Below are 21218 nucleotides of genomic sequence, written 5' to 3' on the forward strand. Positions count from 1 at the left end.
AATCTGGCCTCTTTTTCCTATGCAACTTTGGAAGTCCTCGGTCCCTTCATTCCTTAGCAAGCTGGATTACCAAAACTTCTGTGGATACTTTTTCAAGGAACTCCCAGCTACTGGTTGAGTAACTAAATCAAAGTATGACCCCTATACATCCTAGGGCATTAATCAGCAAAAGGTGTGTGGGAATAACCAGATTTCAGAAGAAAAATCATGTCGTGAGATAAAAGGGTAACATTATGACGATGTTATGATAGCATCATGTTATCATATCAAATAGTCTCTCCCTAATGCAATCATCTTCAGTTAATGTAATTACAATCCTAGAAACAGAAAATAAGACCACCTCTTTTCTTGGGCAGATGTTAGGATGGGTGGAGTATATATATTTTGTTGAGACTCTTAAGAAATGACTATTGGAATTAGGAGACTGTTCAGGAGTAGAAAGATTACTGATCTCATAGTCATTAGAATTCAAACAGTGATGGAAATGCACCTATTCAAAGATGTATGCATCAGTCTTTTCTCCATAGAATTGAGATATACATATATGTTTAGCTGTAGTATAAACAGTACTTGCCAGTAGACTTCTCTGCACATTTTGTGAAAAGGTAAATCTCTACGTTGCTCAAACCTTAGCCTTTGCTGGGCTTCCAGTGAAAGGAGGATTGACAGAAAAAGTCTTAGTGGTTCTCCTCTGCAGAAACTTACAAAGGAATATTGTACCAGATGGGGAGATCCAGGTCAGGGCTCCTAAATTTCAATTTCTCTGCTGAATTATAGATATTTAAAAAAAAATAAATGCAGTAACTTACTATGAAATTTAAACTCAGCACCCCAAATATCTTCCAATGGGGCTAAAGTTTCAGGAAGCAGAACAGAACACCTCCTTCTTTTCACTTACAGTGATAGCGTTGTTAATACCTGAAGAAGGGTCCTGTACTTCAGCATTCTACATTTTAGAGGCCTGCTATACCCCCAAGTCTTAGGAAGCCATTTCTATACTCCCTCACTTAGAGGTAATTTTATTTTTATGAGTTCTTTAGACGAGTTATTAGAGCCCATGCAGCGATTTATGAGAAAAAGAGGTTCCTTATTCCACTGAGTACTGAAGTATTCACACTAAGTAGATCAGATCCAGCAAAATACTTATTTGACAGTAATTCAGTGATTAGAACATTCAACCCTTCAGAGCCTGTGGGTTAAGGGTTTGGTCTGAGTCAAAGAGTGCAAGGACTTGTGTGCTGACCTCCCATGCAACAGCAGAGGTCTACCACGTATTCGGAGGTCTCCCTTCCACTCAGGCATAGAACTAAGATTTCACTTTGAATCTGAAAAAACTTTTTTCCTACGTATGTCCTAGTTTGGACAAATCAGGATTTTCTGACACACTAAAAAAGAAAAAGTATGAGAAAATTCTTAACCCATTCCACATTAAGAATTAGAATTCTACAAGTAACTCAGTACTGTGCAAATTGTTCCTATTTTGATTCAGGGCCAACATAACATGGAATATACCATTCATCTTACTTACTTTAAAAAAGGTTTCTAATGCCAGATTAGGATACTCATAAAAAGAAAAAACGACAAAACTTTAATATTCACTACACATTTCCTAGGATGCTTAATTGAAAGTTCTGTCAACGCTTAGCATCAAGTGCCTTTGGTACATCCATTCTTGGGCTTTAAATGTAAAAATTTTACTGAAATGTTTTCAAAGGCCTTTGAGCTGGTGCCCTCAGAGTACCCTTCTTACTTGCCAAAGGTGGCAACATTTTTAATGTTTAAAAATGTTAAACATTTTTAATGTTTTAATGTTTAAATAATTTTAAACATTAAAAAAAAAATTAAAAATCACTAAATGCAACCACAATGCCAGAAGTGGATATTAGATATTTTACTAATACCAGCCCAAATTTAAGAAGACCTTTTCCAAACTGGTAACGGATATATATTCAGCTAGTGTATTTATGTTTGCACATTGCTATTTCATATGAAGTGCAGTGCCCCTTCAAGTCTTCGGATTTTTAAACGTATTTATGGCATGAAGTCTAAAACTCCTACTTCTCAAATTAATATGGCATAACAGAAGAGGTGGGATGTACAAAATTTCAATTACAATCTCCTGTAGTATTATCCATTCATGGTTTTGCATGCTATACAATGATTTTGCAAAACGTTTGGATCTTCTCTTTGTACCTGGCTACCATGTTTTTGTCATGATCAAAGCAGTCCAATAATAAATATAAAACAAGTAATTTGCTGTTTAAGTAACAATCAGTACATAAAGTACTATTGGTCTCAACTTACACTTTTTGGAAGGTTGGTTCGTATAAGTCTAAGGAAACAGGTGACAGTGTCAAGAAGAAATCACATTCCCTTGGTTTCTACTGTTGTCCCTTCATCAGAGAAAGTATTTTTTCTGGTCTGTAGGATATTAAAAGACCTGGCACAGCAAAATTGTCACATTTGGTGACAGTAACATATAAGGTTCAATATATGTAAGGTGTATAGAGAAAGATTAATCTCTTGAATTATTTTACTTTATGAGTCTTTGGGGTTCAAAAAGAAAAATCCATTGGTGAGGTTCTTTCCTCTATGCGTGGAACACATCAGTGTGATATATGATGTCTAAATCTCTCTTTCTTAAAACACGAGGGATTCTGTGCTTTTTTTATTTTTCACAATGTCCCACTTAGTCTTCCAAGTTCAAACTAGTACCAAAAGAGCTAGACCTAGTGAAAATGGTAGAAAGAAAGGGAGGCACAGCAGTTCAAATATGTTTGCCTGTTGCGAATAAAAATGTACACTCTACACAATATAATACTACAACAAACATCGTTAAACCTCCAGAACAATGCCCTCCCATCTGATTAGTTTCCATGCAAACAAATTATCAGGTGCCCGTTTCAAAACCAGGGCAAACACAATCCTTTCTCTCTTCATGTTCTAAATAACTGAAAACAGCCCATTAGCATCATTTGACCCTAGGCCTCCACTGGAATACTTTGATTCTGACACGTGCTTTCTTTCAAGGTGATTCTCTCTCTGTAGTTTATGTTATGAACGTCTCTCCACCTGCAGTAAGAAGCTGAGTTGGTTGTAATGAAGTCTATGATCCTTGTTGGACTTACTGTTTGAGTGCAAATTATGTTAACAGTAATAGGAAAGACGCCGATACAGGGAGGGACAAATACAGCACTTGTTGGGTTTGTCAGAGGAAGCAAGTGCTCATAATACATTAGGATGTGCTACAAGTGTTATTCAAATCCCTGCTTCTGAAAACATTGATACTGCCTTCTTATTTAATCTTTTGGGATGATGACTAGATGTTTCAAATTACCCTTTGTGACTACAAGTTTTCTTCTATACACAATGATTTAAAAAGCCTTAAAAGTGCTGCTAGTAAGAAAAGGCTTTGTTTAACAATGTAATTCTGCATTGGATCCAATAATAGGAAATAGGCTATTGGATCCATTCAGGAAGAGAGCTATGCTTGTGTGACAGAGCAATGCTTCCCACTGTGATCAGTGAGCTTCCCATGAATGCCAGGTTTTACCTTCATGCACCCTAAGCAGCACAAGGAACATGTCTTAATAACTACTCGCCCGTTCAGAAAACACTCACTCGAGCTGCAGGCAGCCCACAGAACAAAATACACAGGCCCTACCTATGCTATAACATCCATGTCATGGCTGCCAGATCATTTGGCAGAGGCAGTGGGAGGAGGTTTCTCTCCTTCGCTAGAGGAAATTTTGTTGGGATTTCTAGGAATAACAGGAGGATTCTTATCTCCTCAGCAAGCAGGTTCTGCCTTGTTGTAATACATGAAATTCTGCTTTGGCTGGTTGGTGAGGCTCACTGCACTCTTCTCTTGCCATAACCTGCTGCATTATTTCTAACAAGAGTTCCAAGAGCAACGGATCATAATATTACTATCCTCCTCAGATGAATAGGTAGGTTCCTCTCACTGAGGGTTATTGTTTCAAGCTGTCTGTGTAGCCAGCAATTGCCACTGCCCAGGAAAACTTGCAAATTTTCCTTTGTCACCAAAAGGGATAGAAATGTATTAGCCCCCCACCTTCCTGCTGTTGCCCAACCACTCTAAGTTCTGACATAATCATGTAACTGTGTGCAGCAGCGTCTCCTGCCTGGATCTATAATACTCAGGTTTACTCTGCCATTTTTAATTAATTTATTTATCTTGTTGTTTAATTTTTTGCACACTAACCACCTTTTCCTCTTTGTACCAGAGTCCAAATTAGTATCATTGATTCATTACAACACACTTCTCTTCTTACAGGTTTAGCTAAATTATGAGCTACCAACAGCATGTCTTTACTTCATAGTTTTATTTTATGACCACAAACCTTCTGAATATTGAAAAGCTTCCATAAATTTCTCTGATATTTTATTGTGGCAATGAACAACAACAGTTCTGGTGCTATCATTTTTAAAAATGTTATAAAAATCTAACAGTCTGATAATAAAAGATTATTGCTACCTGGTAATAAATGACTGCCAGATGATAAGATTTTTAGAGTATTTCCTGAGAGACTAATTCATTTATTTTCTACCTGGCTTTGTCTGTTTTTTTTCAAAAAGCATGTTTGTGAAATCTGTTTATGTCACAGCCTTGTACATTTTTCATCGTGCTTTTTCTCTCTTATTTCTTTGGAACTTTTCCATCATTTCCAGATGCAAAGATAAAATAAGCAGATACCTCTGAAAATGATGATGTATCTACTTTCCAGATTAATTAGCACTGGAGTAAGCATAGGACAGTTTAAGGTATCTTTTTTTTCCAGAAACGATGAGAAGATCATAATTTTCATCTATGGATAGCAATTACAAAACTCCTTGAAAATTCTGTATTTCTACACAATTTTATTCCTATTTCTAAAAAAACCCTAAGTAATTAAGCTTAGAAAAAAAGACTGTTAAAGTAAATTCCAAGGACAAACCACTCTAGTATGTACAAAAATAAACATCAAATTGGATATCCCAAATGAGATCTGAAAGAAGAGATAGGAGTACTCTAATCAGCTCTGTGAAAGTGCTCACCATTTTTAATAGCTTTTACACTTACCAGCTGCGTGCATCCTACAGCTGTGAATCAGCATTCCCCAAAATTGGGTTTCTTTTGTAAATGACAAGTAGCACGGCTTCTGCCTGTGCCCTATTGCTTTGAATAAGCACTTGCAAAGCACGTCTGCGTTGGTAAACTTCATCAAGTTACTCTGGGAGATACAGTAAGTTTGATGCTCTTCTTCAGAATATAACAAATGACTCATTGCTTAAACAGATGAGAGCAAAACTCAGTATTATGTATCTGACAAATTATTTTATTATTAGGATGTGTGGGTGAGACAATCTAGATCAAATGATTGTGTCATGGCAATGGTATTTAATTTCAATAAATGTATTCAACAATACTGTAAAATTAAGCTTTATAATATTTTTTAAATACTTAGCTTTGATAAAAGTGAATACTTGGTACCATATCCACATGGATATTCCTGTATCTTCTTTTTACACTCCTTTAAAAACTACTTTACAGTCAAGCAGGACCAGAAACAGCATATGGTCCCCTTTGTTATCTGAGATTCTTTGATGACTATTATGTCAGCCTTTTTCTCATCGCTTTTAATTTAGTTTAAAACAATGTTTGTTGAAGAAAAAGGTAATAACAGTTTGTACCAGAAGAGTATAAAAACACCCTCCTGGATGCAAAACAACAAGCCAAATGCCAAAGTGGGGGAAAAGAAAGCTCGATCAGTGAAAATTCCCTCCTGACACTCATAATGCATGAGTACGTGAATTCAAGCACCAACCTGGCAGGAAACCCTTTAAGTTACTAATTCTGTGAACACTGATTATCTGGTACTTTCTTAAAAATATTCATAGTACCTGTTTCAACATCTCACCTGGCGGTCATACCATATTCCTTCACCACAATTGCTAAAAAGAAAAAAAGTAATTAAAATGTGATAGGACATAATGTGTGGCTTGGGTTTTTGGGAAGGTGAAAGAGAAGATGGAGGTACACTACCAAAGCTCCACAGTTCCTCTGTGTTCCATTTAAAATGCGTTAAAACCTTATCCTTCTTTTGTCATGTAATGCGTTCATTGATCATTCTTACCTAGCTTGTGCTTGGTCTTAAAACTGGCAGAGATAAACATGAGCATAGCGTTGCATATATCGGTAGACCCTGCTGAATTAAGTGGTAGACAGAGTGGCACTGTCACCACAGTTCTAAATGTGTGCCACTTCATGAAGATAGTTAGCGCCAGGAGCACTGCCTGTGTAAATACAGCTATTCCCCTTTACATGCTTTTGCAGAGTGGGTCACTGGTTTCTTAGTTATCCATTAAGTCTCATACACACATGAATGATACGGTAGAAATAATATTTTCTTTGGCAACTGGGTTCTGTTTTTTTCAGTGAACACAAGCAATGCAGCTTAGTTTTGCAACTTTTATCTTGTTTAATTACTTCTGTAATGCCACTTCTTTAGACTAAACAATCTCCATTTTGCCAGTCTCTGCAGATATGTAAACCTCTCTGTCCCATTTAACATCTCCATTGCCTTACACCGTGCTCTCTCCAACTTATTTATATTTTATCTCATTTTTGCCATGTCACCTAAGAAGAGTAAAGAAAAAAAGCAAAAGAAAAAAAACCCTTCTGCCTAAATCACATATGTTATCAAGAAATGCAAAGCTCTGAGTCAGTGCATGACCTTTCGATGTAATTTTATCTTCTGCATCCTCAGTTTCTTTTGCTTAAGGCCTTCAGTTTTCTGTTATGTTTGACTTAAATCATCTTGAATATGGCTTGAGAATTGCAGCACATCCAAAACTGCTGAAGGAGTAAATAAGAGCTCTGGGTGCTCAGCATTCCCAAATACCCCTTCAGGCCTTTCTCTGACATTCATATCAGATATTGGGCACTATAAAAGTTTAATCTATATAAAAATATCTAAGCAGTAGTTTGGGGACATGAAAATTTGACTTGTTTCTTATAAATATATACCACACCCTCATGAAGGGCAAACCTCTCTTCCTTGGGAGGTCCTACGAACAGTCTCTAGATATGTTTTCCTCCAAACTGTCTCACCTGCTTGCTAGTATTTAGTTTTGGAAATAAACAGCCCCCCCGCCCCCAACTGTTCTATAGGGAAGTCCTGGAACAGCTTTGTCCTTCTGTCATTAAGTTGACTGGCTGAAGGTGACCAGAGTTGTAAACTGGGGTGTGAGCTATACAGATTCTGTAATTTTCAGTCTCCTTCCAAGATGATCCCATTTGAAATAACATCAAGTCTAGGCTGGGAAAAAGTGAAAAAGATATTTGAAGCATATTTTTGAAGGTAGCATGGTACTTAATGGATCTTAGTCATGTACCTGAGAAATTCTTGCTCCAATTGGGACCTGTTGTGGAGCTTCTCAGACACTGGACTGCCATTCAGCCACTCAATCTTTATTGTCCTGTTAGTGCTACCCAATATAAAGTACTTATAACAAGTATATTTTAAAACTTGCTTTCTATTTTTTCTGTAAATTCAACCTTCCACTAGATATCTCTAACATAGATCATCTAATATATTCACATTATATCCATGTAAGCATTCATCTTATCAAATACAATGCAGAGAAATTATTTTTTAATCACTTTTACAGTAATTGATTGTTACTCAGGTTAGGAGCTTCAAAAATCAGCCAGTCAGTCAGTCTTGGGGATACTGCTTCTGGGCTGTCAGGAATAGACCATTATTTCTGGAACCTACCTCCTTACGTAGAGAAAAGTTTAGCATTACAGAAAATCAGCGCACTGCTTTTTTTACACCATTACACTAGTTTTCTGGTCTTTTTGGGTAGACGAACTAACTTGTTCTCTTTGTTGTGCCCACCTAAGAATATCCTCCAGTGGCTTGACTGACTCATTGTGGGGATTTCTACTGATGACAATGGCACATGGCCAGTCATGACCAAACTAACTATGCGACCTCAAAAGCCTACAGTGAGCTCTGTAAGATTCTGTCCCCAGCCTCCCCTCCAGAGAGAAAACAGATTTTAGCCCATCAGTGCTCATTAATTCAGAAATGTCACCACACTGACCGAAGCTAGCCTCTCCACATGGCAAAGCAACGTGCGGTTCAAGCACGTATTTGGAACAGGTTCAGGGATGAGCTCACTGTGCTCCATTTACCAGCATAGCCATGCCCTCTGTCTTTTCAGTCCTTTTACCATAGGTTGTCTCTTTCCTATGCCTAAAGGATTACTCTTCTGAAATGGAATTATATTTATTTTATGCTTATTTCCTGAACATCCTACTTTTAAGATTATTAAAAGTTCCCTCCCAAACTTCCTTTGAAATCTTCTTGAGCCCTCTCTTAAACGCACGACAAGCAAATGGAATAACGCGCCCACACCATGTTTTAAAGTTTCTATGCAGAACAGACAAGCCACTCTGTGGATTTTCCTACAAAAGATTTTAGAGATAAATAAATTATATTAGATTATATTTCACTTGTAAACCATATTTGAACATAAACCTCCAGATGGGAAAGGTCAGGATTGTACATTAACCCTTTGAACTAGATATCCCCTTTGAAAGGTGAAAGTTTGGCAGTAAATGGACCCACAAGTTTTTGAATTATTTTGCATTTAAATCATGGATTTCTTATTTTCATCCATCATTAACCTAATTGATCTCATTTAAACATGCAAATTGTGGCACTGAACTTTCATGTTCACAGATATCATTCTTTACTGTTTACAGTAACTATCCTTTATGTTTCATTTGTTTCAAGCATTCACTAATATGAAAAGCTTAAAAGATAATTTTACTTATTAACACAGTGTTTACATAATTATTGAGCTAAATAATTAAATAGAATAACTTATTTACTTTTCATTCAATGTGAAGAGGTGTACATGTACTGAAGGCTGTATCTTTTAATTTGCATTCTTATTTTTAAGTGCATCTTACACTGGTAAATATGGAAATAACCCTCCTTTAAGGGAGACCGAATGGAAAGAATGGTCACTGAAGTATTGAAATAACATTGAGATATATTGTCCATTTTAATATTCACACTGTGATTCAGGGATAACAAAAAATTCTGTTTGGGGAAAACAGTATCTCAACACAGGTGACTCTTGGGTGGAAACCTGAATGTGTACAAAGGGTAAACTTGTCTCACAATGTAACGGGGAGTCAACTAGAAGATCTTGAAATTCTCTCATTCTCAAGGTCACAGCAGTCCAGCAGAACATCTTCATTGAAAAAGAAGAGCAAGAACACCACTCAGACAGTTGACTTCTAAAGGATGGGAGCATCAGTCACAAGAGACGGTACCTCTCTGTCAGACTCAGGTAGCCATTTAAGAAAACATCTAGATTTTCCTCATCAGCTTCTAAAGGATTTAAACGGCTGGCAGTTTTTCATGGAAGTAATGGAAATCCCTTCCATGAAAGCTTAGGCTTACAGAGATTGTCGATGATCAGAGAGGGAGGTTTTGTGAGAGACCAAGGTCCTGTCTGCACATCACACAGAAAACATAGCCCGCTTGCTTTTTAAGCAGGAACGAAAAGTGGCTTTAATCAGTAAGACCATCTAAGTTTTGAGATGAAGGTCAGATAGAGAAACCCACGTGGAGAGCTGAGATCTAAGAACCCGAGGTCCAGGCCTCCTATTCTGTAGAGATAGAGCACATCCTGAAAACAATATTGCTATAGCCAAGCCCAGGTGATCAAGATGCTGGGTGGTATCTTACACTAACCAGCTACTACCCTCCATTAACTCAGGATGGGAAGTATACTTCATTGCTAAGGATAAAGGACACATCTAAAAAAGATCCCTGGGACAGGCCAGTGCTGGAGCAATACCTGGCACTCTTTAGTGTCTGAAGCAAAGAGATTGTTCTTACAGCACCCAGAGCCCTGACAAATCACTCAAAAAAAAGTTGTTCTGGGTTTCCCTCTTGTGGCCTATTATTCACACCTGGCTTTGTCAGGTACGCTTAGCAGAAGGCCTGATGAGAGATGACAGTCTGATAATGACTTAGTGACTTCCAAAAGGTTGGGTCTAGGTAGCTGTACGATGATGACAGCAGACTGTTTCATCAAAAAAAGAACACATAGCCTAAATGTGTCTCATTCCCAGAGCTAAGAACTCTGAAGAATAAAGCATTAAAGCCAACAAAAGCATTAGGAGTATATCTGTTTGGAAAAAAACAATTCTGTTTCCTCAAAGGGAAATTTTCTTTGCCATTTGTTATGAACAGTATGCAACAGGATGGGCCATGCCAGAGAATGTGCCGCTGCATCTGTGCCATCACGTTACTCTTGAAAGAAGGCTTAAGCCTGAGATATTGGCCACCTTCCACAAGTTCCAGAGGACTCTGAGGTGTCACAGTTCCCAAACACAAAGTATTCTAAGATAAAATGGTTATAGCAAGAGAGAAAATCATGCTAATTTGGAATAGAGAACTGCAAAGCCCTGGATGTGCAAATCTCAAGCGAGTTCTTTCTTTTATGTCCCTAGAGAATTATGCCCTTGGAAAATCCAGGTCTTTTCACTGTATCAGAAGTTATAGGAGAATTGTGTGCTTAAGCTTATTGACTAAAGATATACTTAGATAAACATTTGATCTCATGGCAAAGCCAAAACAAGTTTCAGTTCTTACAAACACTCCAGATATTTTCACTCCTGACTCAACATACAGTCTATCTGTATTTATTTAGGCTGTCTCAATATATTGGGGCCCTGTTAAAAAAATAAATGAAAAATTGGAAGGCTGTGACACCTCATTATCCTAGTTAGTAAACCATTTCCTGCCTCTGGGGATGTATCTCTTGCCAGACTGTCCATACAAAGATTGAGGCAGTGTGTAATCATGCCAAATATTCCCAGATTTTCCTTTTAGCCAGTGTGTCTTTGAGGGTGTCACACAGCGCAATGAAGAGATGGTCATAAGCAAATGAGAATGACCAATAATGCTGTTGACTGATCAGAAACCAAAAAATATCAGCATCAGTTAAGGAAATTTCTTTTAACTCTCATATTTTCTTCACTTTGGAGAAACATGTTCTCTGCCTAGCCAGTACAAGCTACTTCCAAAAAAGGGAAATGTGCCTTTATTCCTAAAGCATGGGTGCCACTTAACTCCTGGGGAGTTCTGGGAGACATACCTCAAGTAAAAAAAGAAAATAATAACAATTTAAAAAAAAATCCTGAGGCCAAGGAAAAAAAGGAGATAACTCATGCCAAAGTGCAAGAGCAAAAAAGTTTTTTAAGCACAAAGCTGGGGAAAATAACTAAAGTAAGTAAAAAGAAAGCGGCACACTAAAGGAAAATTAAAATCTTATGTCTTAGTTGAACAGCTTCAAAAAGACAAATGGTCTGCCTCAGCCACACAGCTGAAAGAAAATGAAGGTGTGACATATTTTACCCATTTACAGTACAGAAGGACCATATGTAGGGAACAGGGAAAACTGTCCCTCCCGCCTCATACTTTATCATAGCTAAGAGGTGTCTAATTCTGTGTGCTTTTGTGTGGGCACACATCTGCCCCTTCTGAGCTACAAAAAGGCAGCAAGTCCATGGTAGAGATAGTCACCCTGAACAGCCACCTAAGCTATTTAAAATGTTACTAATTCATTAGAATTAAACGTTACTATTTAAGGAAGATTTTTTTCTCTAAATACTGTTCTGATGTGCAACTGTGACTGTTTTAGGCATTCTCCATAGACAAAGGGTCCATCAGTCAACTATGCACAACCCTTTTCTTGCCTTTTTTTTTTATAATGCCTTATTTCACATAGTACTATATGAATGTATATTATATTTTATATTTAATATCTTCTATTTTCACATATTCACACACATATTTCATATAATTTCACTTATTTTTGTTCAGAATGTATAATTGTAGAAACTGTGTTCCAACAAAAACTTGAAATTCTAACCCTATCCTGTTGTCAGAGAAAACTCCATTTGTTAATACATCAGAAATCACAGTAGTATGCTGTTGTTTCACACACACACACACACACACACACAATTTTCTACATGGCTGCACAAGTGCATTGCTGATTTGCTTATCTGTAGTCTGCTGCATTTGAGGTGTTTTGTTTACTTAATTCAAAATCAATAAGTTTATTTCCCGGACAATAGCCAACATTCCCTTGGAATAGCTGCCTAATTTTAAAGTCAAGTTCAGATGTTCACTGCAAAAGAATCTAATAACAACCCACAAATGAAGAAACAGCCTATTACACAAACATTGTTGGAATAGCCTGTAGAAGCAAGTTAGCTGATGGCTATAGACTTGTCAGACTGACAATTCACTGCACATCTGTGTCTGCCAATACAGAATTTACTCAAAATTGCCTCTCTAGACACTTCTTTACATAACACATATTTAGCTTATTAGTGCTGTCATTTGGGAGTGTGGTCAGCTTTTGAGCAAAATCTCGCTGAGTCCGTTAGCACGGATCATATCACAGCTGCCATTTTAGAACCATGATGATTAGGTTTGAAGTTCAAATGATTTGATTTCGCTTTAAAGCTTCAGAAGCAGCCTCTGGGGCAGACTTACACCATTAATTTTTACTGAGGTCTGCTGGGTAATTTACTGTAGTCAGAGAATCTTCACTAAGGTAAGGTAATTACCACTGGCTAATATTATGGCACTCTCGTTTAGTAGGAACCAATGTGTTGGCTGGCTTCTGCTCAGATAAGACCTAGAGGAAAGTGAAGATGCTGCTTCTGGGAAACAACACGTCTGAGACATTGAGGAGGGATGAGCAGAATTTGCTCACTTCCCAGATGTGGACCAGAAGTTGTACTTGCCCTCAAAATATCTTTTCAGGAGTGTGCATGAGGACTTACAGTATACATCATACTGAGGAAATATCATACTGAGAAGCTTTCAAAATTGAAGTACCGCACCTGTGATTCTTTAATACAGGAACAAAGAATGCATTCTTAGTTTAGTTTGAACGCAGACGTAAACAATGAAATGAAATATCCCTTTGAGATTTGTATTTATCACTTACAGGAAGCACTTCCTAATAATCAGTGGCAGCTAGGCTGACAAGCAAACTTCAGAGCAAAGCCATGGGGGATACAAGTCTATTTTAGGTTTACTGTTGACAGTAAGGGTCAGAGGAAAAATAAACTCAGCAAGCAGTGTCATGCTACCACAAACCTCTGCTGGCCAAGCAGAAACTAAATTACGGCCAAACCTTTCAGCACGGCAGAAAGACTTGGGCAATTGGGCTGCCCTGCTGTACACAGAGCACGACATACAGATGAACAGGATTAAGCAGCACAAGTGAGACATAACATAAATTAGTGATAAATAAAGCTCAAAATATTGGAAGAACTAATTATCCCACAGTCTGGAGTGGGGTATAGTATACTTATCCCAACAGCATCCCTATTATTTTAATATTTGAAGTTTGCAAAATTAATCTGGAAAGCCCTGTGAAAACAAGGACTGATCATGGTCTCCTTCAAGATATCCTTCTTTTGCTCACGCTATAAATAATATAGGTAATCTCTACTTCTGGACCTAACCATTAAAAAAAAAGAAAAGAGCAGCGGAAGGACTCAGACATTATTTCTATTACATACACATATATATTAAAAGAACATAAACGCCTTCTTATCTTAAAAGTTTAGTCCTCAGCTTCATTTCATGTACTGTAATACTACTGGGGAAAGCTGATTTGATTGCTCTATCACACTACTAAAAGCTAAGATTTGTGTAAGGGGAAGAAGGGGGAATAAAGTATATTCCATATTGATATTGCTGCTGATGGCATTACTGGCTGTCGTTTTGTTAAGTTTACTTCCTATTAAAGCTGATGATAAAAGCAGCTGTGTGGACTCATAAGCACCTCTATCTACATCTCTCCATGGACTCATTAAAAATATCTGTTTCATATAGTCTCATCGTCTAGGACAGATTTAATTTTATTCTATGTTTCACTAGGCATAAATAAAAACCTGTCATTCCAACCATTGCGTTGTTTTCTTTTTTCTCTACCTATCATCCACTGGATGCAAACACCATCCTGTAATTCCTACTGTTCTGAAGTTTTTCTTTTCTTTGCTTTTTTGTTTTGATGAAGCCACAAATGTTTTGTCCATTGTCAGGGGCTAGTTGTTTGAAACAAAGCGGACTTTTTTACTTTCAAGCATAATTATGCAGGACAGAAATGGCTAGACAATTTATTATTGCCCTTTTTTTCTAACCTCTGATGATACACTGATAATTCATAAGGAGTATCCATGTACCACAGATAAAATTCTTCAGATTTTAGGAAGGTGTTTAAAAACCAAATGCAGTTCTAGTGGGTGATGCCCAGTCATTGCGCATCCGTTCTCTGCCAAACTGATGCTCAGCTGTGCTGTTCTGTTTGACCATTTTAAGGTACTTGCATATCACTCTCCCATAGCTCTCTGCTCATCTGAAATACCCCTGGGACATTCAGAACAAGCGCTCTATGGAGCAATGCCACACTACTTGGTTGTGGTTTTGGAGTCTACAGGGCGTCAGATTAACAAATCCTCCTGACTTTTTGTCATGGGCTCCCATAATTCATCTGTTTTGTCAGCACTATTTTTGAACTGCTGTCAGGTGGCACTGAGGATATATTGGGTCAGCTCTCATTGGGTCCTGTGAGCATGCCCCTCATTAATACAAATAGGATGTCTCTCATATGTTTGAAGTCTTATGGATTGATGGAAAAAAGTCAGCAGCTTCCAGTGACTGCAGTAATACCCACGACGATGGTAAGCAATACCAGGAGAATAAAATCAAGGGGCGATGTACTCCATTCAGAGTCTTTGGGATTGCTGATGGATGGATGGGAATGGAAGGATGAAGGTAAATCATCCTTCTTTTTTTCCTTAAGGCTCTCTGCTGAACCACATCATTATTTCTCTGCATCTCCTTCTCTTTTTATAAAGTTTCCTTCAGAAACTTGCCCAGTGTAAGACTTCTGAGTATGTTAACCATGGAGATGTAGGTGGTAAGGAAAAGGACAATGATAGCCTGTTTTTAGTCTTCTTGCCACCAGTAATAAAATACTGCTTTCTCCATGGTTTTAAATGGTATTTCCACCCTCTCTTCTAAACTTGAGCTTCTTTTAGCAGATTTCTCGCTTATCTTTCCATGTATAATGACTCTATACTAGTGCTGGAGAGTATTAAATTGATTGGTGGAAAATTAATGGAGCAAGCAGGAATGATAGAGAATAATTACTTGTGCATTGTGGCTTTTGATAAGTTGGCAGTCTGAGGGGGCAGTAACATAAAGCACATTAGTAATTGTAAATGCCTGGTGCAGTTTGTCCTTGTTAGAGAACTTCAGTGAACCCGCAGAAGAGAGAGAAGGGTCGTGTTCAAAACATGAAGCAACAGGCATAGAGGAAGATGCACCCCTCTGCTATTTAGCAAGGTAGTGTCTTGCTACCTAGTGTGCAAATCAGAAGGAAACAACAAATATTCAAGAAGCTTTATATATGAAAGGCCACAGCAAGGCTTCTTTGCCTTATGATCTTATGATGCTCATGCAAACCAGAACCCTGCCTTCACCCTGAATCACATTACATTGCAGCCACTGTGACTCAGTTTAAACCTTGTATAGCTGTCTTGCTTCCATATGTACTGTTCCTTTCAATTTGGTTCATCTCCTGTAGTGCCAACATCTTGAGCAGGGCACTGAAGGAAGAGCAAGCAATTTGGAAGTGAAGGCATGGGCCAGCTCAGTGGCTGATGGTTGTGGGATTTAGAATCCAAGGAAATAAAGCTGTTAAGGATTCATGTGTCTAGTACAGGTGCCATTTGAACATGTTAGGGGAGGCAGGTGTTTAATAGCCATTTGGTGAAGAAAGGCTTTGATCTTCCTCAGTAAAATGATGGGTAGAATGCTTCAGAAAACAGTTATTTTCAGTACATATTACTTGTGGATGCTAATCCACATCTTCCTAATTTTCAGACTTTTTTGCAGATGGCATTTTTAGCAATGCTGCCAGCTTCTATGCATGGAGTGCTTTTGCCATTACTGCATTTTACGTGTGCACGAGTCTTAGATGCTTATAGAAATATCCCTGTTTAGAAACCAGTTATATATGCCAACAGTCCTTGACATGGCATCTTGGGAACCAGTTGCAGTTACTGGAAGCTTGTCTGCTTTGGGGACAAGCTTGTCTGCTTTATAACAGGTTGATTACACCCACCCTAGAAACAGATTCGTGAAAGGTCTCTCCCCTTCACCTGGTCTGACAATATTTTGCAGATGCCTGTTTTCGCTAGCTGGCAATCAAACCTACAGGTGTTCTGCAGAAATCCAAACATCTGTACCCTGCAGAATGGTGGGTATAATGCAAGTGAATATGAAAGTGTCATCTGATGGTGAAAAGGTGTTCTTCTGAGTGTCTCACAGTTTATAAGTGAAAAAAAAACCCGACTGAAAGAACAACATGACTTCAGAGTAGTGCACACAGACATAGGCAGGTTCATTCAACTTTGAAACAGTGCACTGTGGAAAACATCAAGTTTCCAGAAATCCTGTTTGAAAAAATAAGCCAATATATAAAGACACAAAACAATTGAAGTCTGGATTATCTCGAGTAACATCGTGTATAGATAGGGCCTAAAAATAAATTCTAAAGGGCTTTTCCTCCTAGAGTTGTGTTATTAACAGCACTACACAGAGTTTCATTAGCAGGATTCAAAGTTATTGAGGCAGTCTGCTGTGAACTTTGTTTCTTCATACCCTTGTTTCAAGTTTCTAGATACTTTCAAGGAAAATTGTGAACTATTATGATTTTGATTTTTAAGAACCCTTTCACATTGCTACAATTATAGCCAAAGAAGACATGCATTTCCTCTCTACCATTTCTCAAAGCAAAGCAGGAATTCAGTCCCATAGTGTTTTCACTGGTAAAGCTCTCATTAAACTTTTTAGAGTTACTCCTGTAAAAAAACAAAAAAAAACCCCAACTAACCAACCAACCAACTAGAAACCAGAGAAGTTAGCTAAAAGAAAGATGTTATCATCCACACAATACCAGAGATTTTTGTAATTTTCCCACAATAGAAACTCTGAAACAAAACAGAATTATAAAAGCAAGCATACATAACGTGTATTACTTACAGTGTATTTCTAGAACCTGCATTGCTATCTGGGGTGTAGAGTTTAGGGACTCATGATCTACTCTGCAACTTACAACTGCACCATCATCATTGCGATCTGCTAGGAAATCCAGTGTGCTGCTGACTGTGAATGTTTTACGATTTGCATCTTCTTCTTTTAAATATTTAACATCTGAAAGAAAAAATAAACAAATAATTTTCTCTCCAATATTTTTAGGAAAAGTAGTCCAGCATCAGACAGCTAAATTATCTACCACACTTATTGAAAAAACATGTCTTTCATATCTTTATTGATCTCTTTAAAACAAAAGTAATTAGACTGTAGTTATTCCTCAATTTGCTCCAATTGTCAGAGCAGGAGATATATATTGAAAAAGAAAATTTTAAAGTTGGTTACATGATACTATACTCAAATGGAAATTCCTTTCGTCATTATCTTTTATATGTTTAGGTCCAAATTTGATATAAACTTTCTCTGCAGTTCATTAGAAAAAACGTGGTCTCCTCCCATCCTCACTTCCCTTAAGTATTCACAGTGTCACTAAATATTAAATTTTCTAAGTCCATGCTTATAATCTTTCATAGTAATGCAATACATGGATATTACTGAAGCCATGTGAACTGAGGGTTGCATGCATGTAGTCACATTATTCCTGAGCTTACTTTATGCGTTGCTCATTTTGTTGTTTGCCTAGAATTATGCTAATTTATGAATTAAACTAAACCAAAGTATAGCTATCAATGATGATGAACAACTGTAAATAGAGCATGTCATAGTGTTTACTGGTCTCTACAGACAAGTCCCAAGAAGATTGGAAATAAAATTACTTCAGAGAAAGAGACCTTCCACTCACTGCTTTATATCATGCTAAATTGGCCTACTGCTTTTGTGCAGATTCAGTTAAAAATCTCTTTGACAGTTTTCAGCCCAGATACTAGAGTGCAGGGAGCCTACAGCTATGCTTAAGAAGTATTCAACTCAGCTCAAGGTTAAGGTTCAAATGTAGAAAGTTTTGTTGTAGGACATACATGTTAGATCAGAATTGAAGATCCAAAAGACTGAGCATTTATTTTAAAAGGCTTTAAAGTATTAACTGCAACATGAGATCTTCTTATACATACTTTAGAATTATTTTACTTGGTTCCCAACTACTTTTAATGCTTACTGATTTTAATTTATTCCAGCAAAATAGTAAGCTTGTTATATTGATTTGTTACAATGAAAGCTTTAAAAGACATATATAAATACATAAACATATATATTAAATTACACTGAGATTGCATATGTCCTCTGTGTCCTAAAAACAGAAAAAGTGAGAGGTTTCAGTTTTACAAGTGATACTAAATCCCATTAGAGAAGAAGATGACCTAAATAAAATTTCCATGAAATATAAATTTCAGAAAGCAAATCTTAAAAGGCTTAAGCTACATCTTTTTAGATTAAAAATACCTCAGAAATCAGAAAGGTGGTCTTTTTCGTTATCTCCAGATAGATGAAGACACCACATAGTTATACGATTTCCATTTTTCCCTAAGAAATAATTATTTCTTGCATACAAGCATTTTTCGGCCTGTTGGTTGCTAAGCTTTAAGAGATTTAAATTTCTGCCACGGTGACTATTAATATTTAGGGATCAGTAGGTGAGAGAAATATTGACCAGCACTAAAGCAAACTTATTATAATCAAACAACAAATGTCTTCACTAATATTTAAAGCAAACACATGAGATTTTGTTCCCAGATTTAGGTTCCCAAATTTAATAATAAGCACCTATATAGATAGCCTTCTGTTTATAAGTAATGTACACATCCTTTGCTTGCTGACTTCAGGTGGAGGACAGACAGCTCCTGAAAACATCAACAACTTTAATATCAGTGAGAGGTTGTGGATGCTTAATCCTTTAGAAAAATAAAAGCAGTTAATTTCCTAAATGGATGTTTAGAAGCCTTTCTCTAGACATCTATTGTTCGGAAGAGTTCAACTCTTAGAGTTAATTACCTCTGCAAAAAGGATGGTGATACTATTCTATAAACTGTTGACATCCTCATCAATAGAAATACTTACCTTGTCGACCTTATCAGCTGTATTTTCTTAGATGTTTCTTCATAGCAAAATGAAGGTGTGATTGTAATATATGCTAACTGAATATAAACCCACCTGTATGGATGAGTAGTGCAGATCAGGCACTGCATATGTTACTGTATGCTACCATTCAGAATATTTACCCAGGGTTTTTACAGAATTTTTAAATATGTCTACTGTAGTCCATTCTTTCATTTATTTTCTTGCTACTCCTCTCTCTCCTAAATACCCCCTTGAAAAAAGCTTAAAACAAAAAGATCCATTAGAGAGGCACTGTCTCTGGAAATCATTATAAGGAAACAGGTTGGGGGATGACTAGATAGAAAGTCGCTTTATAGAGGAGGCACCTCTATACAACTTCGTGAGGACAGGTTGAACATTAGTCAACAGTGTGCCTTTACAGGGTTGAAAGCTAAAAAATTACTGCCCTGCATTAATAATAGCATAGCCAGCAAGTCAAGGCAAGTGATTCTTCTCTATTCAGTTGCATGGCTGCATCTAGAGTACCAGGCCCGGTTTTGGGGTTTCTGGTACAAGAAAGATGTCGACAAACCCGAATAGGTTCTGCCAAAAGCCATAGAGATGGTCAGTGGCGGGAGCATGCAGTGTACAAGGACAGCTTCAGATAGTTGGGTTTGTTCAACCTGAGGAAGAGAAGACTAAAACCAGATCAAACTGCTGCCTTCAAGCACCTAATGCATGGTCACAGAGATGAAAAAGCCAGAGTCCTCTCAGAGGCATACAGCAAAAGTTGAAGGACAATGAACACAAGTTACACCAAGGCAAATTCTGATTATGTATCATGAAATATCTACATATAATGAAAATTCTCCATAATAAGGGCTTTCAAATATTGAAACATCTAGCCCAGACAGACTATGGAATCTCTGTCCTTGGAGAATTTTCAAAAGTGAATTGGAGAAGACCTTTAGCAACCTGATCTAACCTTTGAACAGAGGTTGAGCCATATGAAAACTAAGGGTCAACTATGGGCCCACTTTTATGACTGTATCAGCTAGGTGCACGTACAGATATTCTTGTATTAACTAATACGAGTTTATATCTCATAAGTATAGATGTTTGATAACGAAAATAATAAATAGAAATGATAGAATGTCTATCATTCATTGTTCATTGTCAACTATTTATAAAAGCAGATACTTGTAACATCCATACAGAAACACTTGTCTTTTTAAAAGACAGTTTTGCTGTTTTTACAAGGCAAATATATTTTTTGTTTACTTTTAAAATCAAGTTCTGTCACGAAATGGCCTTATTATCTAAAAAATTTTCATCTTCATTTTAGATGCTTATCAAGACAAAATGTTCAGTGCCTCTCTGAATTCTTTGTGTATACTAAAAATATAGAAACTAATTCAAAATGTGTTAATATGTTGCAACAAAGAGATCTGATATTATCTTATTTCTTTTTGAAGCCCAATTTTGCTAGGAAAAAAAAAATCCATTAAAAATATTCCTGAAACCTAAAAATAATGTTTTTACATAATATTGTTGAAATAGCATGTAACAAATTTTGTTGAAAAATTTGATAATTTTTAAATGAAATTATGTATTTAGCTTCTCTGATATTTTTGCTTTCAATAACCTTCCAGAAATGTCACCAGAATGCTAAGCTGCAGATCACATTGTTAATTTGGTGCACATATGAGAGACAGAACGCTAAAGTAAAAGGTATGGTACTCAGTGCTTCACATTCAGTCTCTCTCATTACTAACACTTACTCTATCAAACAGTATTCCTTTACCAGATGATGATTCCTTTTTTGAGTAATAGCAATGGAGCTACAATTTTAGAATGCCTTTTTCCCCTTTGGTGCAACTCTGAACTCAATGCATCATTTATATTCTTTTGCACCATGTATAATACACTGTAACACAATTGGATTTACTGGTGCTAGACAGACGAACTCCTAACCTTTAATGTCAGCTGCATTAGCATATAATT

The 21218-nt window shown here is 37.0% G+C and overlaps 1 protein-coding gene across 3 annotated transcripts in view; it reads right to left on the reverse strand.

Annotated features, from left to right (window-relative positions):
* The window catches only part of CADM2 (cell adhesion molecule 2), a 702605-nt gene that overhangs the window by 114349 nt on the left and 567038 nt on the right, over positions 1–21218 (reverse strand). For all 3 annotated transcript variants that reach the window (XR_012777775.1, XM_075516406.1, XM_075516421.1), the window contains one exon: positions 17172–17342. Coding sequence is in view for 2 of the 3 variants with exons in the window: in XM_075516406.1 (XP_075372521.1) it covers positions 17172–17342 (171 nt within the window). In the remaining variant the exon portion in view is untranslated. The remainder of the gene's footprint in view (positions 1–17171; positions 17343–21218) is intronic.

This window comes from Mycteria americana, chromosome 1, assembly GCF_035582795.1.
Source record: "Mycteria americana isolate JAX WOST 10 ecotype Jacksonville Zoo and Gardens chromosome 1, USCA_MyAme_1.0, whole genome shotgun sequence".
NCBI classification, from domain to species: Eukaryota; Metazoa; Chordata; class Aves; order Ciconiiformes; family Ciconiidae; genus Mycteria; species Mycteria americana.